Genomic DNA, 19396 nt, shown 5'->3' with positions numbered 1-19396 from the left:
TCTATTGATTCACTTAAAGTATGTACATCTAATGAGATTTCATCCCTTTCTTTTTTATAACTTAGATTCTAAATACATCATGTCAAATAAGCTATCGTTAAGCATCCTCTTCTTCGATTATTTTGATTTTAATTTCTTACTTTTTTCCCTTGAAGCTTCTTTTTCCTCTCTATATATTTTTAAAAATCTCCTTTTTTGAAGTTGAGTTATACAACTCTGCCTATTGGTAGGAGAACCCTCTATGAGGATATCAGAGTTATATTATGGTCACTGCCACTAATGGCTTATTCATAATGAATTCTGATCCAACTCTTTTGTATTACTCAGAAGCAATTACAAGTGGCCCCTTTTCTTGTATGCATCAGATAAAACAGTTGATTTTGAGAAAGTGTTTTATTTCCAAATGAGATGGTCAAGCAGGATGATTACATTTGCGTAGTGGAAGTAACCCATAATTACTCTGCTAGTATTTTCTGTTGCCTCCTTTTTTCCTCAGCTTTGACTTCACCAATGGAGCCCTGTGTACATTCCAGTATTTGCATTTGTAAATATTTCTATTTCTAACATTTATTAATAATCTACTTCCAGGGCTACGTCTAGCTATCAGTTGCTTTCCCCACTTTGCTGGGCTAATACCGATGGGGAAATAGACAAAGTATGGTTACAGAGCAGGGAGCAATCTCAGCACTTGCATAGACTGGAAAGTTCATGGGCCTTCCATATACTTGCAGGACCCAAAGTTTTAGGAGTTTAAGACTTTGGGGCAATATTCTGTGTTTTGCGTTGCTGTCTTGTATAGTTCTACCGCTTATCTGTCATTTTAGAATTTCCTGCATAATATTTCAGAAAGAAATGAAAAGTATTAAATCCACTTGGGAATTAATGCATGATTGCTCTTGCAAGATATAGCCATAAATGTGTATGAAAAATATACATAATGTTAAAATAAAGTGCTTGCTGGCTTCTCCCTGCTCTTCTAACACAAGGAAACCTCACAGGAAGTGACTCTTGTTCAGACAGTTGCACCCTTTTCTTCTCATCCTGCCCAGTGAAGCTTTTTGCAGCCTTCAGGCTCACTTTTCCCATCATTACCCACCCAGCATGGGGACTTCTGTTTGGGACTTCCTTTCTCTCCCCCTGCAGACAACAAATTGGTTGCTATTCAGGCTGCTGAGCCCTCTCTGCTCTTGACTGTGATAGGATAAATGAGGTTGAGCTGGTGGCTATATACAAATGTTTGGTGAATGCTCGGCTGTGGAAGTGGTTGAAATAAGGATAGAGAAAGACATTTCAACAAAAAGTGACTTTTTCATTCAACATTTTAATAATTCTGTCAAAAATGGAAAATTCTTTTTTGAAAATTGTTTAATTTTTTTTTAAACCTTCACAAACATGTTTTTTTTCATCAAATTAATGTAAGAAAATTATTTACCATTTTCCAAATGGCTCTCTGTGACTAGGTAGTCAGATGACCATCTGGCTGTCAATGCCTGGGGAAGGGGTGGGAAAGAGTAACAGGTGGGAAAAACTGATACACATGCCAAGATGTTATGAGATAAACCACTGAAGAGAGAAAAAGAAATATGAATACTGTGTTTAGAACCAGCTAGAGCACCGGACTTCAATTATGACAGTGACTGAAGCAAAGTTTCATTTCAACCCCTAGACTATGTTATGCAGGTAGCCCTGATTTGTATAGACCTCTTCTAGGAATTAGATTTATAGGAATTTTATCACATCAAGCTTTGTATTTTTTACAGATTGCAAGTAAATACTGCTTAGAGAACCATTCATGTAGTATAAATTCTCAATTGTAACTTAAATTGTTTATCTAGAGTAGCATAAACACAGCTCTGGCTTCGTCTTGATATCTTCTGCATTAACTCAGACCATGCTCCATTTACTTTTTTACTGATCATCTGCATGAGTCCATTTTTGTGTTGTAAATTGATGTGACAGAACAACAAGCCAAAGGTTTTACTTGAAGGTAATTTTGTGTAGCCAGTCGCTATAGTTTTCATTGCACAAACCATTGGAGCTTTAAGTAAGTGGCTTTAAATAAGTGGTATTTTGCTTACTGAAGGTTTTCAAATGGAGTGTTCAATAAGTTGTAACAGTTTTTGAAACACCACATGTCTAGTATTATATAAACTGGCCTCAAACCCTTAATATAATTTGGTTTTAAATTAGATATTGGTAGTAGCAGAGACTGCCTCTTTCTCCACAGGTGCCAGCATGATGTAAATCAGTGGTTCTCAAACTTTTTTATTTGGTGCCCGTTTCACACAGCAAGCTCCTGAATGTGATTCCTCTTATAATTTAGAAACACTTTTTATATATTTACACTAATATAAATGCTGGAAGCAAAGCGAGGTTTGGGAGTGGAGGCTGACAGCTCACAACCCCTCATGTAATAACCACAGGATCCCCTGAGGGGTCACGACTCCCAGTTTGAGAACCCCTGGTATAAATAATATTTGTTCATAGTTTGGAAGCTTCAGGGATCAGTCATCTAATTAATCATGTAAAGGGCTCTTGGCTTCAAAAGCAACACTACTGTGTTCAAAGCTATCCCTCTAGGGAGAAAAGGAGTTTGTGGGTTTTAACCACAAAAGCACTTTAAGTCCCATCACGTCACAAAACATGACTAGTGCAATCTTTCAAAATTGTTCATAAACTGTGGCTCCAGCCTGCTGCTTTCTTCTAGAATAAATAGTAGTTTTTATTTATATTGGTGTCATCCTGGTTCAGTTAGTAATTTTTCTCCCCCTCTTTGCTAAAAAGTCATCCTTTTAAATCTGTGTTTTTCCCCCGTGTTGTCAAGGTCTTGCAATACTTCAAGGGGAAGTGCTGCTGCACTTTTAGAAGGGCCTACTTTGGAACAGATACCAACTCAAGGTCCCTTTGGTCTGTAGTAAGAGTAATGCTTGGCATGTATTTTAATTACAGTCCACATGGAACTTACAGATCCTGTTACTGTGACATTTTTCAGAAAGAGCAGCAGAACACCAAGTCTTCTGCACAACATTCCCCATGCAAATAAAACTCATTTTAATGTCAGAGACTGTGTAAGTTGTTGAATGCATAATGACTGTTCTGTTTGCCTACACAGTTACTACATTAAATTACTTTATAAAGAGATTTAATATATCTTGAGTATGAAAGGTGTTATATACTGCCAAATTCCATTCTGTTTCTCTTATTCTGTTTTGAAGTGTGTAAATCTTTTCCCTTCTAAAGCTGAACAAAAAGTCTGGATGACTTTCCCCATGCAGTGTCTATTAGAACGCTTAGATGCATACAGAGGGCAGGTTCTCAAAGTCTGGTTGGTGGAAACACAGCTAGACGGTGAATATAGAAACATGGAATGTTATCAGCTGGAAGGATATCCAGAAGCCTTTACCAATTATTGTACCAAACCACTGGTAAAGCTCTGTTTTTAAAAAAAATGTGCTTCTTTTAAATCTTAAGATTGTAGTATAAGGCTGCACAGTTCACACTACACTGGCTTTAATTATTATTATGTATTTGCATTGCAATTTCACCCAGCAGCCCCAGTAAATGGTAGGGCCCCTCCTTGTGCTAGGTGCTGTAAAACAGTGGTTCTCAAAGCTGGTCCACATTTGTTCAGGGAAAGCCCCTGGCGGGCCGGACCAGTTTGTTTACTTACCGTGTCTGCAGATTCGGCCAATCACAGCTCCCACTGGCCACGGTTCGCCATTCCAGGCCTATGGGGGCTGTGGGAAGGGTGGCCAGCACATCCCTCGGTCCACACCACTTCCCACAGCCCCATTGACCCGGAGCAGCGAACTGCTGCCAGTGGGAGCTGCAATCGGCTGACCCTGTGGACACAGTAAGTAAACAAACTGATCTGGCCCACCAGGGGCTTTCCTGAACAAACGGTGGACTGGCTTTGAGAATCACTGCTGTAAAACACATAAGTGGTGATCCCTGCCTCAAAGCACTTGTAGTAGTGTTGCCAACTCTCCAGGATTGTCCTGGAGTCTCCAGGATTTAGTTTTTAGTTAAAGATTAATATTTGTCATGTGACCAAAATTGGCAACCCTAACTTGCAGTCAAATATGTGCCAAGATGTGGCAAGTGAGAATGAGAAACAGAGGATGGAAGAGCATGGGGTGAAAGCACAAGAGTAACAAAAATAAGTCCATGTGACTTGCATAGTTTATCTATTGTACAATTTCACTTTGCCAGATAGTTTAAATATTGTTTAATTAAATCATCTCCTAACTGATGTTCAAGCAAATACTTATTGGTTGACTGATTTCTTTTAAGTATTATAGCATATGTGATCTTGCGGTGGGATCTGAAAGATGTAATGGTGTTGGAGTATGTGTACCACATTCATTAAAGTTTCTGTATCGTACCAAGTGTAAATGGCTATGCAAAGTGATTCTTTTATTAAAACATTTACCTTCTAGTGCCCTTCTGTCCTTTTCCTTGTCAGGAGTTCCAGTCTTTCATGTCCTTACTCAGGCAACACTGGAAAGACTGGAACTTAGAGTTTTTTGAATCTACATTCGAGAAAGGTTTACAAGCTACCACAGCTGTTGGAGTAGGATGAGAAAGCCGGCACCACCTCCATAGGCTGTGTTGTACTGCGGTCAGCCAGTGTCAGCTTTGCTAGGGTAGTTAGCATTGTTCAGTTGCCCCCGCACCATATAGATGTAGTTATCTTTTTTTGTTTTAGGCAGGCTGCCTTCAGGTGTGTGCTGGCACATCTGAGTGACCTGTTGTTGCCAACCTGGTTGGTAACCCAAGAAGTACTGTACTTTAGTTTTTGCAAGGTATTTTAAATTCAAATATGATGTGTGTAATAGTCAGTACAGCCACATTGTGTTTACTGACACACAAATGTTCTGATTACTTGCAATTTTTAAAACTAAAGTGCTATGGACTCTCTCTCCATTTCAGTTTTCTTTGCTGTGGTAAACAGAGGGAAATTTAATCTAATAAATTGTTCAGAAAACACAATTCAAAAGAAAAAGTTAGCATCCAGTGCTACTATGTGTCCCACAGGTTCTTCCAGTTTGACCAAAACTGCCTCCAGTGGTGAGTTAGAGGAGCATATTGCGGCTACTACTGGTGCTATTACTGTTGCTAGCACATCTGCTGATGTTACTGTATCCAGTGTTACTGCTGTCACCAACCATAGACTTTCCGAAGAGCAGCGAGTGCAAGCTATGAATCTCAGAAAATCAATTCTGGAACCCACCACTTCCAAGGAAATGCTCTTCCTTCATCAAGCAAACATACCAAGTGCAAGAAGAAGACCAAGAAATGCTGAGCAGATAGAAAGAACTAAAGAACTTGCAGTTGTTGCTCATCGAGGTATTGGAAATTATTTTACTTGTGCCCATTTAGTTACAAATGCAGGTATTTCACACAAGCAAATGATGAAAAGTCAGTTACAGAATCACACAGTGAAACTGAATCAAGTGGTGAAAATCAAGGGACAGGAATTTAGTCAGATTAAAACTGAAGAAAGGAATGTGTGCAGTTTTGATTCTAGTGGGCAGAGGGATGGAAAAGGAATCTGTAAGAAACAGCTGTAGTAACAGAGAAAATTTGGTGTAATTATAGAAAGGGAAAGAGACAGAGAAATGTAGGGCCTAATTATAGTTACTCTTACTTTGATTTATATTACTGGATCTTCTCATTTACTCTAGTATAAGTGAGATCAGATAAAGTTCAGAAAGGGGACATAAAAATTAAACTAAACATCAATGCTATATATTTATTCAGGCATGACCAACTATGACGTTGGGAAAAAATATATATATTACAAGCTGCTGTGGTATCTAAAAAAACCCTGCTGATATCCACACCTACGGGGAAAAAAGAAATCTATAACTGTAGTTTGGCTTTTTTTTAAAACATCAGTATGTTGTCTCTCTGCCAAACAAAAGTTAATGAATGAAGCAGAGTGGGCAAAAGGGGAATTCAATGTCAAACGCTAATAGCTTAAAATTGACATCCTCCTGTATCCAAATGACTTAGTCCATAAAGAGAAGCAGTGAGGGATTTTTGGAATGTAAACAAAACAGTCTATTTTAGCTGAAAGGTAACTGACTGTCTGTCTGAAATAATGGTTTTAGAAACATAGTTCAAATTCTTTAATTTAATCTGCATCTAAATTAAAATATAGAGTGAGTCTCACTTATTTTGCTATTTCATGCCAGCACCTCCAGAAAGTTCATGGTAGGAGCAGATAAATGTTACACTATTGGCAGCTATTGAAATTTTGTATATATGCTAATCCATAGGTTCATGAACATCAAATGCGCTGAAGGGCAGCACATTTTATATCACAAATAGTTCATACGTAAGTGGTTCAATAGCTGCTAGTTTAAGTAACTTTCAAGTGAGAAATCTGTTGTGATCTTATCACAAACACACAGGGTCAGATACTCACGTGATATATTTTGGTGTAGTTCCATTTTCTTCCACGGAGCTCTAACCTGTTTTATACCAGCTGAGGACCTAGCCCTATAGTATCTGAAAACATTCTGCACTCTGAATCGGAGAATTTGAAATACTAACGTATGAGCATTGGACATACTTTCCATATGAAATGATCAAATAAATGTAATCATTAAATACAGAGAGCCACATTACACTCTTGTTTTACAATGGTGTAAATCTGCAGTATCTTCATGGATATTCACTAGTGTATTTGCGTAGAATTTGGCCCAAAATAGCTATATGAAAATGTACTTGAAAATATCTTTGGTCAGAAAAAAAAGTTGGGGGAAGGGTCACGCTTCATCAAATAAAAAAAGGCTGTTCCAGGCTGTTATAATAATGTATAGAAACATGTATTGTAGCACTCATTTGAGCATAGTAATTTTGAACTGATAGTGCAATCATACATATGCAATCCCTTCTATCTACAATATGTGATCTCTTCAACAAGATACATTGTCCTTCCTGCAGCTTTCCTACTGTCTTTCCTTCTCTAAACTGTCCTTTCAGTCAGTATGTCTTAAAGAGCATCTAAAACATCAAATTGTATTATTATATTAAAATACAAAATCTTCTGTTAGGAATAAGCAAACTGTATTAGAAAAAGATGAGACAGCAACAAACTGAGATATTATTATTTATTAAAGATTTATATTAAAATAGTGACAAACAGATGAAGATAGTCTCTGCTCTAGAAAACTGCTTCACAGAGCCCAACCCAAATCTAGTTTTGTGTGCACAGAAGTTCAGACAGGCAGTTTCTTCCTGTGTGTTCTTTAAAGGCTGCCATTTTCTATGTCAGCTGTTATAGTTTAATAATAGAGGACGTTATCTTTGCAGAGTACTGTAGGTCCTTGTGCCTATGTGGAGACCCATTGATTTCACTGCAGGCTCTGAATACTTCAGAAGCCTGTGCAAGTGATTCTCTATGCAGGATTGGGGCCATAGCTTGTAATATTTGTATGGTTTGCTAAATAAGTTGAATGAAATGTAATGTAGTTATTTATAAATATTGTTTTATAGTATCTGAAACAAACTTAAACCCCTGAACTTTGAGGTTCACCCCTCATCACCTTCTTGACAAGTATGAGAATGTCTTTATTTTACTGAATCCAGTACATTAGTGCACTTGTGGTGTATTATCTTAACATCCATGAAGCAGCCATTTGACATTTTACTTTCCACAATCTTTTATTTTACTTTATCATACCAAACTTGTACTGTATATGTTAATGCTGTTAGCTGTACATACGTAGTGTACATATATGCTATTTTTGGTTAATGGTCAGTCATATCTAATATGATAGGCACGTAAAATTTGTCATAATTAGATAACCTGCAATTTTCTTCAGTATGGTTCAGCTTATCTCAAATTTCTATTCAAGTTCTTGTAGAGACAACAAGGAGATAAACCATCTTACCACAGATCATAAGTCAACTAGTAGCTGATGCTGTTAGAAAGAAACTTCTCTTCTGGACAGACTGTTCCATAATTGTTCCCCATGGAGTTTCCTGTACCTTCCACTCAAATATCTGATATTGGCCACTAACAGAGATGGGTTATTTGATTTGATGGGCTACTGGTCTGGCCCTGCATGACAAATCCTATATTCCTATGAAATTCTTTAAAATCTACAAGCAAACTAAACTGTGTCAAACTTTGATACCACATTACTGTCTGTCAGACACCAAACAATGTCAGTTCCTCTTCTGTATATGGTAATATTTTCTGAATTCTTGGTTCTAACTCCAAAAGTTAAGAATTATGTTCCCAAAGCCACAAAATCTATCAGTACAGTATGATCCACTTTTAGGAAGGCAAAGCATACTTGCTGTCAGAATATTTCATTTTAACCTATGATTATGCACAGTTATACACGTTTTTCCCCTATGTCTAGCATATGTACATTTCCCTAGTTGTAGCCTACTATTAATATTGGGATCATGGCCCTCTGCTGTTTGAGCAATAATGATGGACAAGGAGAACACTTTTCTGACAGTTGATGACCAGTTAGAACTGACTCATTTGTTCTCTTTCTCTAATTTAGATCATTACTAGCACTTTAGGACAGTGTAGAGGGATAGCTCAGTGGTTTGCTCATTGGCCTGCTAAACTCAGCATTGTGAGTTCAATTATTGAGGGGGCCATTTAGGAATTGGGGGGAGTTAGGACTGGTCCTGCTTTGAGCAGGGGGTTGGACTAAATGACCTTCTGAGGTCCCTTCCAACCCTGATATTCTGTGATTAATACAACTGTCAGTATTCAAAGATTTACATATGAAACCAATCCTGCACCACTGAAATCTATAATAATTTTGCCATTGACTTCAATGGGAGCAGTACGTCTAAAGTGTGTTTGCATTTGCCTTTGGGGTGGCATTGATATTTAATTACAAGTAGATAGTAAGCACGCTATCCCTACCCTTGCCTTCAACAGTGCTGCTCATATACAGCCTTGCAGGATCAGGGACTAAAATTGTAACAGGTTGTTTGGTTTTTTTAACAATTGACTTGGGCTCAGAAAAGTTTATTTAGCTCCCTTCCCACAAAACAAAAATAAAAACTCTTGCCATGAATAGTCTGCCCTCATTCAGATTGTGCATACCTTGAAACAACAAAGTCTAGTGCTAAGTAGATCTGAAGCATAAAACAGTAAATATGTGAACTGATCTATTTTCTTCAAACATGAAAGAAATCAGGGAGAGAGTAAACCACCCATTTCCTGCAATCCCTTGTCTTTTAAAGCAATTACACCCTGGGAGACTGGCCATCAATGCATTAATCACATATGTAAAAGATACTTTATCACTGCTGGTCTTTTTCTACTATCCAACTAACCAATGTTCAGAGACCTCAGAGTGTGCTGATAGCTTTAGAATTACTGACTGTTGCTGTGATTCATGTCAACTCATGATGGCGGGCTACAGTAGCTGTTGTGTAATAAACATGACACATACTCCTAGTACAGTACATAGTTTCTGTTGCATTTAGATAATTCAATGATTGTATGTTCTTTGTATGAATTTTCAATATCAGGTGTATCTCTTGGGGTCTCTCAGCCATTAAATCTCTTCCTTACTTTTGTATCCATAGTATTAATAATTTCTACTCTGATGCCTCTCTTACACACAGGGAGCAATGAAGGGTGATTTTAAATCCTTGTTTTTAGTGGATACTTTCCTGGTCTATCAACATTTTCTAAAACTGAATACTTATTTTTGGACACAGAGTTAGATATGGATCCAATACCACTGATGAAAATGGAGTATTATAATTGATTTAACAGGGAACAAGGTTGGGGTCACAGTACGTGGCCACTAATTTAAATTTGAAAAAAATACCTGGCTCTTATTTCATGTGAATTAGATACTATCACAACAACCTAATTTTTGTCATGTGCACATGTTGATGTTTCAGTTCTTGTGTCTTTTGAGGGATGGGGAAGAGTTAACTGTTTCTTTTAGGTAATGCCCCAGAAATGAGAGCTTTCAGGGGGAAGTTGAATGAGAAGATAGTAGAGGGTTCGTGAGCCAGGATGAAGGGAGCATACCATGGAGAGTGTTTTATCGGTGATGAACATTATGAAGCCTGATGCTCATTTACACTACTGCAACTTTACAGCACCGTGGTCTTGTGGGCATAAATTATATTTGTAACCATTTTAAGGACACTTTTTACTGCCAGAGCAGGGTTAAGAGGTCTTAAGATAAAATCCTGGTTCCTACTGAAATCAATAGGAGCTTTGCCACAGAGTGAGCAATACATAAGAGCTGTCTTTTTTTTTTTTTTTGGTCCACTTTGTTCACAGACAAAGGCACAAAGTTAATTTGAAATCATTTTGATTAAACAATGAAGAATGATGATGAATAATCCCTGCCAGAGTCTTAAAAATATATACAGCAGAAACAAAGTAGTGAACTTTCTGTTTTGGAAAGTTAAAAGTTGAACTACATGTTTATGGCAACATCATCTGCAACACACCTTCTGAGCACCCTTTTCCTCTTCTGATACAGCAGGTCTACCCTAGGAAGAGGCACAGATCGCAGAGGAGGAGGCATTTGGGTCTTGGGTTTGGTCAGGTGACACGTTCTTGCCTGAAGCTCCCCAAACACCCATTTTGACTCCTTTGTCCAAAGCAATGGTCCCACCATCACTCTCTTTACCCTGCTTCTGTTAGGGACAGGTTGGCTGACTTTTTTGATGTTTTGGGGCTCAGTAACAACTGACAGTTGAATCCTAAACACCTCCAGATTGGGCTATGTTGTCCAGTTCCTCTTCACTTCTCCCTTCCCTCCCTCCCCGTCTCTCTTCAGGGACCCTTAAGCAGGTCCAATCTCTGCTGGTTTGGGGAGTGGTGAAGGAAAAGTAAAGTACTAAAGGGTAAAGGGCTTTATTTCTGGTACTTTCTTGTTTCCAAATCCAAAGGAGGGATAAGACCCTTTCTTAACCTTTGGAACTTCAACAAATATATCAGGTACCTGAGGTTCCAAATGGTCACCTATCAATTATCTTCCCTGCATTTTCTCAAAATGACTGGATTGTTGCACTGGACCTCCAGAACACTTATTTTCATATGGCAATTTTGCAAAGCCACTGATAAAAGCTCTGGTTTGTTATGGCGGACCTCCACTTTCAGTACATGTACATTTCCACTCTGTCTTTTCTGCCCCCAGGGTTTTTACCAAGTATATGTGTGGTGATGGCATATCTCAAGAAGAAGGAAATTTATATCAATCTGTGTCTGGATGACTGACTGCTGAGGGCCAAGTCCAGAGAGGAAGCTCTTTCTCATGTACATGCTACACTCTGCTTACTCCACTGTCAGGGTGTCATCCTAAACACCAGAAAGTTAGCTTCAGTTCCCACTCAGAAAATTGAGTTCATTTAAGACTTCATAGACTCTAAAAGTTTGAGAGCATTTTGCTGACCAACCATTTTCAGGCGATTCACCACCTTTGTTCAGTCTGCTGTCTCAGCCTTCCATGACAGTTTGGATGTGCCTGAGGCTCTTGGGCCACATGTGCACTTGCACCCAGGTGGTCCAGTTTGTAAGATTGCTTCTTTGCTCCCTTCAAATATGTCTCAGGACGGTGCACTATCCGACTCTTCACTCCTTCGACAGATTGGTCCATATCCCTTGACTTGGCCTGGACTCTTTTCATTGGTAGACTATTCTGGAAACTGTATGTCAATGTACTCCCTTTAGCCAACCCCTGCCAACAAGATCTGTTGTCACTGATGCCTTCCTGATTGGTTGTGGAGCACATCTGTGGTTGCTGAAGGGTCAGGGTGTTTAGTTAAAGCAGGAGGCCTCACTGCATATCAATGTGCTGGAGTTTTGGGCCATCTACAATGTTTGTCACACCTTTGCGAACCACATCAGGGGCTCAGTGGTTCACATACTTATTGACAGTTCCACCATGATGTATTATTTGAACAGGCAAAGGGGAGCACACTCCAGGGTGCTCTGCCAAGAGGCGATCAGGTTGTGGCAGTTCTGCAACAAGGAGAGTATCACCCCACTGGCTGTTCATTTGTCTGGGTCATCTAGCAGATCATCTAGCAGATCATCTCAGCAGGAATTTTTCCCTGAGTCACAAGTGATCCCTGCAGGCATATGTCCTGGGAGTCACCTTTGCAGTTGGTGCATTCTGATGATCAACCTGTTTGCAACAAGAGACAAAGGAAATGCTGTCTCTTCTACTCCTAAGGGGGCATCAGTCCAGGCTCCCTGACTGACTCCTTCTATCTCAGCTGGCAATCGATCCTTTTATTTGCTTTTCCTCCAATCCCAATCATTCCACAGATCATCCTTAAGCTGAAAGTAAATTGGGCCAGGCTCTTCATTGCCTTGGCATGAGGCAGTGTTGGTTATCTTCTTACACTGTAAATTCAGCCTTCAATATCCCTTACTCTCTGTCCCAACCTGCTCTCACAGAATCACAGTCACACTTTGAATCCCACACTCAGCTCCCTGCATCTCACTGCGTGGCTACTCCATGGTTAAATGAGAAGGAACAGCAATGTTCAGCGGCTGTTCGACCAATCCTGCTCGGTAGTCAAAATTCCTCTCTCAGGATGGCCTATTCGGCAAAATGGAAGCATTTTTCACTGTGGTCATTGGCCCAAAGATTTGAGCCAACATTGGCCAGTATCCAAGACATCTTGAAGTATTTGCTGCATCTTCAGTGGTCACTTAGCTCATCGTGGGTGCATCTAGAAGTGATCTCACCCTTTCATCCACCCATTCATGGAAGATCAGTGTTTTCCAGAGCCATGGTGGCTAGATTCTTGAAAGGAATTCTTCCTCTCCATTCACCAATACAGGAACCAATTCCCTTATGGAACCTTAACACCACCTTGGAGGTCCTGATGGGACCCCACTTGAGCCTCTGGCATCCTGTCCCTTTCTCCCATGTGAGAAAATTGCATTCCTTGTGGTGATAACATCTGCAAGAAGAGTGTGTGAGTTGCAGGCTTCAATGGTAGAGCCTCCTTACATGCCATTCTCCGAAGACAATGTGATGTTGAGGCCAAACCCCAAATTTGCATCTAAAATGGTCTCTCAGTTTCTCTTAACCCAACCAGTATATTTGCCTGTATTTTTTCCTAAGCTACATCCATACTTGGAGGAGCAGCGTCTTCACATAGTCTGACATACAATGTCTGGCCTTTTTTCTGGACAGGACTGAACTTTTTTGGGACTCCCCTCATCTGTTTGTATGCAGACCATACAAAGGGACAGGCTGTCTCCTCACAGACAGGATCTAAGTGGATAACTTCCTGAATCAAGACTGCATATGAGACAGCTTCAGCTATGGCTCCTCTATGGGTGAGAGCCCTTTCTAGGAGAGTGCTAAGTCAGTAGTATTCCTAAGTGATGTCTCAGTATTGGATATTTGCAGGACTACCACATTGTCATCAATACATATTTTACAAACTATTATGCTAAGATAATTGTGTGACCCCTACCACTATATTATCTAAACACCTCACAATCTTTTTAATGCACTTATCTTCACAGCAGGGGTAGGGCTGTGTTTTTGTCTCCATTTTACAGAGGGGGAACTGAAGCACAGAGACTAAATAACTGCCCAAGTTCACAGAGGAAATCTGCAGTAAAACAGGGAATTGAACCTAGGTCTCCAAAATGCCCTAACTCCTGGGCCATCCTTCAGCCTTCAAGTCAATGTGGGTTGTATTTGTCCTTAACTGCAAAAACTCCTGCACTTCCTTTACATTCTTTTGGGGAATTCCTTGAGTACCTTCAAATAATAAAGTAAAATTATTTAGATATCTAAGCCAATTGGCAAGTTTCAAGAGGGATCACTATGTCAAAATCACATGATCATGCATTATAAACGATACTATCTATAATCATTAAACAGGTTCCTGTTACTCACAATCTCAAGAATTGTAGAAGCTGTCCTTTGCTGACCTCATCAGTCAAAGAAATGAAGGAAACTAAGCCATTTGGGTAATTACGCAGATATTCAGTCCATCTACCAGACAAATTTGGGTGTTAGAGTGGAAGTGCAGTCCCAACCTTACTTACTCATATATTCATGAAAATACTTACATCAGAAGTCTCATTGACTTTGAAACCTAACAGAAGCAGCCATCCATAGTGAACAGCTGACCAGCCCAGAACATCTTCTAGAAACTTCATTCTATATGTCTCTGACAGTTGTCGTGCTGCCAGCATAATGCTATGGCATGTACTGATTACTTTTCAGAATAACATTAGAGGGGGGTGGTGTTTTGTTGTAAACATTCTTTAACGGTTACATATTGTCAAGATGTCCTGTAGTGGCTCAAGAGTGTGAGTATCAACATCAGAGCAGACTGTTAAGAAACAAGGTTTTGTACTTAGATTTCACCATCCAATTATCAAGTAAAAAGTCCTCGGTCACTATAACGGCCTTAACATGAAGTCACAGACAGTCCCCTGGCATACTTTGATCTGTCCTGCCACCCAGCTAAGATTTCCTTCATGATAGATGATCCCTGACACCAAAAATCATATGAATATTCAGGTTACTTCCAATCCGAAAGGACCGGACACTTACCCCAAGTCAATTGCACTTTAGATCTTACAAAAAAAACATCACTTGTAGCCAGTGCTATAATAAACTATCTAAAGAATTATTAACTAAGAAAAAAATCATACAGTTATTTACAAGTTTATAGCAGGTAACATACACAAACCAATGAGTTACAGTCTTAGGTTCAAAAAGATGATAGAAACTGCTGCAATATGGAAGCCCCATATGTCCTTCAGGGCTAACCCAGGCTGAGGGGCTGGGGATCCCTTGCTTATGCATAGAAATCTTGCTCTCCCAAAGTCCATAGAGGTACAGTTTTTAAAGCATAGAGGTACAGTTTTTTTTCTTGTCAGGGATTTTTAATCCTTCCCCCCTAGAGTTCATGCTGATGGGGTGAGTTCACATGCACATCTCCTTCTCATTGGGGTAAGGGAGGAATGTAATTAACAAAGTACTCTTTGATGTTCCACAATGGCTTATTTAGTTTCAGTTGGACTTTCTTTGTGGGCAGGACCTAATACCATCTGTAAGAAGCCAGTATTTTACATTAATTAATGCTTCTTTCTTGTTTTATGACTTACAGTTACAGAGAATTACAATACAAGCACTTAATATCACCTTTATAATGTGGGTACAGATGTTGTATGTGAGATTAATACATGCAGCATCCTACAGCATTTCATGAAGTCTAAACACATTTTTTATAACTCTAATACTATTTTTACAACTCTAACACATGGGCGAGGCAGATGGGTTTTAGCTATGTATTTATCAGTGTTCAGTTGAGGCCTAGGGGCCTTGGCATGAGCTGGCACCTGCTCTGCCATCGTCACATATATTTCTTGAGAATTCTTTTCTAAATAATAGTAAAAGTGTCCACAGCTTTAGTCTGCATATTTAATTACTTTCAAAGACACATTAATAGAGATAGAGAAATTTTGTTGGTTTCCCCCCACATTTATTGTGGGAACGTTATGTCAACTGCTGTTAGGCAGCCTTAGTGACTGCTTTTTTCAAATAAGAATTGTGGTTATTTTTTAAATCAAATTATTTTTGTATACAGCACTGTGGATTGTATTCTGCATACTGGTTCCTTATCGTATATTTATTTGATTGACTGTAATTTCTATAATATATTTAGTATTCTGTGTTTTATTATGTATATCTGCTTTTATAGCTGCTGTGTATGTTTTTTTGACATATGATGGCTTTATTTTCCATCTTTAATACTTCTTCTATTTTATTTACCATGGGATTTTGTCGTAACTCAAATATTTTATTACTAATATATAATTTATAATCAACTAATAATTTACCTTTAACGTAACTATATATTATATAAAATACAGATAAACACAAAGGCATCTTAATCATTTTCTGTTTCCTTCATTATAAAACTTTGAAGAGATTTCATGCACCTGTAATGGAAAATACCAGTAGCTTTCAAATTATTCAAAATCTTGTAAACATGCTGTATAATCTATATGTTCCTTCATCACCTTTTGTGCAGTACTGTGCCTATATATAATATCTATACATGAAATTCTTCATTGTGTATGTTCAGACACACATCTAGATCTATCATTTTTGTATATTTCATAATCATAGCAATCTCTATCATAAACCTGTTCTATGTATTAGTTATGACTTCCACCTGAGGCAGTAAACTATGTACACATCAACAGTGTGCTTATTTTTTTTTTCCCCCTGGAAGAGGTAGTAAAGTGGGAATGTTTGTAATATACTGTCTTGTTGACAACTACAGCAGAGTGATATTCATTACAGTTCTAATTCCATTCCATATAGGTCACATTTTTCAACAGAGGCTAGAGAAAAAATGTTTTGTTTTTCTTTTGCAGGGACTCATTAGTGTACATTTAACTCAAATAAAAGCCAATAAGACATTTAAAATTGCATATTAAATCACATATGACATATGCCATGTCATTCAGACTTACTCTCTGAAAGTTTTCATAGTTAGCTTTAATCGTGGGATATAAGAGTATATATGCTTAAAAACTGCTCGATTGAAAACTGAAGACAAAATTAAGTTACATTTAAATGTAACATGTTGTGAATAGAATTACATCTTTAGGTTTTGCTTCATTGAAGCATAAAATAACATACGTTGAGTTATCAAAGCATTTCACTTTATGGAAGGAAGTTTACATCCATTCTCATTTGCATTTTATTCCATTGTGAATAAAACTATTTGCCTAAAGGGGGAAAAAAACCTATAAAGTAGCCTCTAGTCAGCAAAATTATAAGGATATGCAAATAATCCCCCTGCCATTCTATCCGTTCAACATAATTATGTCAGAGGATGGCACCTTGATTTCGATAACTATGTTGTTTTTGCACAGGGGTAATGAAAGGGTATAACTGGGTTTTTTATAATTGATTTGATTTGTGTGCCATCATATGATCAGTGGGAAAAGCACAGAAACATTAATATATGGAACCGAACTTTATATAAGCAGAAAGAGTTGCTTGAGGCAGAAATCTTCTTTACTCTTTGTCATGAATTAGGCAATTTTCCACACAGGGCATTTGCCTAAATGAAGAGCAGGAGTCACAAGGGGAGCGGGAGGGGAGGGACAAGGAAGAATACCCTCCCAAGCTTTATGCACAACCTAAATCCAGTCCATTTCAAACACCAAAATGTAATGGCAATAAGGGTATATCTACACTGCAGTTAAACACCTGCATGGTCCCAGACCATGGGGTCCAGCTCGACTCCAAACATCTACACCTCCATTAAACAGATTTATAGCCCAAGCCCCATCAGCTTACATGGGCGAGCCACGGGTATTTAATTGCAGTGTAGCCATATCCAAAGAGTAGGTTAGACTCCTCTTCATAGTCTGATTTTCCCTTTTCTTAATAGCATATGGTGTTAAGCAGAAAAATAGTCAACTATTGGGACTTAAACTCTGAAGGCTGATGATTATTTAACAGTAAGAGTAATTAACTATTGAAACAATTTACCAAAGGTCGTGATGCATTCTCCATCACTGACAATTTTTAAGTCGGGATTGGATGTTTTAAAAGATATGCTCTAGGAATATTGTTGGGAGAGTTCAAAGACCTGTATTAAAATGGAGGTCAGATGAGGTAACCACAGTGGTCCCTTCTGGCCTTAGAATCTGTGAATCTGAGAGTTATCACCTCTTTGCAAAGAACAGTGACAGTAGTTTATGTCTCCTGCTGATATTTTTTTCAGGCTGTAAAATGACTCAGATAAACATTGCTGCATCAGTTGACATGCGGCTCATGGTCAAGATGTTTTCACCAACATTAGGGTCAGAGCTAATTGTTCTATGGCAACCTCCCAAGACCTATTAGGCCCTCTCATAGTGACTCAGTCAGCTAAGTGACTCCCACACTCTTATCTCTCTCAAAATTCTTTAGCCATTAGTGGGTTATTATGATAGAGTTTCTATATATGTTAGACTCCTTCTCCCTTTTCTCTTTAGGAATCATGACACCATCTCCCATAGTGGCATTACTTCAAAATTTTGGTGTAATGAGAAAATATATTTGGGGTGGAAGATCATACCCCTAGATCCTCACAAAAAGGGATCACAGCTACCTCTATGACAGCAACCTCTATATTCCCTTTCCTCCATGGTGCCCTCTCAATTGGTCCTGGGAATTGCTTGGAAAAAGAGGACATGAAGCAAACAAACTGGGAGAACAGTTGGTGAGCTGAGAATCAGGGTGAGGGGCATGCACATTGCTTCCACTTCAAATTTATGATGATTCCTAAGAAAAAGATAATTACAGTCTCAAACTTTGTCTGCCTACAGCCTCCTCTGCAGCAGAGGTCTCCCTAAAGGGCGTTCTTAGGCAAACATGGCTAGCAGTAGTCTATGGTAGTTGTATTTCAATGAAGCCAAGGTGCTAGAAAGAGGTGGTTTGCCAGGGGCACAGAGCTAGTGAGGAGGTACAGGCCTCCCATTTATCTCCCAGCATGTGTTCCACGGCATAACCTGTGTGCAGCACCTGTAACCCTGGTAGGCATTGGTTTTTCCCTCAGGGATGCTAATCACTTAGAAATTAGTAAAGTAAACAATGTACCCCACCCTTCTCAGAAGTTTAATGTTGTGTATTTACAATACATCATTTAAAGATTTGTTTTTTAAATTTAATCTTGTGATGCATTCCTCCTTCTCCACTATCTGGGTTGCAGATGGGTATGACTTGAGAGAGGGTTGAGGGGAACAGAGAATGAAAGTAAAAGTGTTTTGAGTTCCGCCTGTATCTGTCCTCAGGGAAACAAGTAGCCTGTATCTCCATTGACTTGCACCTTGTGTAGTTAATTACACCAGGGGAAAACAAGTGTAAAGGGGCATTATCCTAATCTGGTAACATTCTTCACTCACTTTGCACTGGTGTAAATATACATGGTGCAGGGCAACAGAGAACCATGTCCAAACACTTGTCATGAATTTTTAGACAATTTTATAGTGTCTCTGCCTTTCTTTGAATATTCCTACTACTACAGTATTGTAGGATCAAACTCTCCTCTTGTTTAGAAATTATAACTTCTATTGACTTCACCTTCTCAATTAAGTCAACATTTATCTATTTTCATTTTTTTTTAAAGCTGTGGTAAGCTACATTTACAGTAAATGGAAAATGAGGACTCCATTAGATTATTGTGCTCATATCTGCAATAGTCAAGGTTGCTGTGAACTTGACAGATTCTAGTTTTCCTTTTATAGTAGATGGACTAAAAGGACAATTTTAAAATAAGGAATACATAATTCTGTATTTTTCCTATGATTTTATAAAAAAGATTTTCTTCGGGTCTGGAAAACTAATTTGAAGTGTCACTACTAAATACAAGGTTTGAATAGGATGTT

At 38.6% G+C, this 19396-nt stretch overlaps 1 protein-coding gene across 4 annotated transcripts in view; it reads left to right on the top strand.

Moving 5' to 3' along the window:
- The window catches only part of CSMD3 (CUB and Sushi multiple domains 3), a 1318842-nt gene that overhangs the window by 485882 nt on the left and 813564 nt on the right, over window positions 1–19396 (top strand). The window contains exon 7 of one of the 4 annotated variants that reach the window (XM_075063194.1): window positions 5038–5349. The exons of the other annotated variants lie outside the window; for them this stretch is intronic. Within the exon in view, the coding sequence (XP_074919295.1) occupies window positions 5038–5349 (312 nt within the window). The remainder of the gene's footprint in view (window positions 1–5037; window positions 5350–19396) is intronic. 4 annotated transcript variants of the gene reach the window in all.

The sequence above is a fragment of the Chelonoidis abingdonii genome, chromosome 2 (assembly GCF_003597395.2).
Source record: "Chelonoidis abingdonii isolate Lonesome George chromosome 2, CheloAbing_2.0, whole genome shotgun sequence".
Taxonomy (NCBI): Eukaryota; Metazoa; Chordata; order Testudines; family Testudinidae; genus Chelonoidis; species Chelonoidis abingdonii.
Note: the sequence above shows the minus strand (reverse complement) of the source record. Positions and strands in the feature narration are given on the sequence as shown.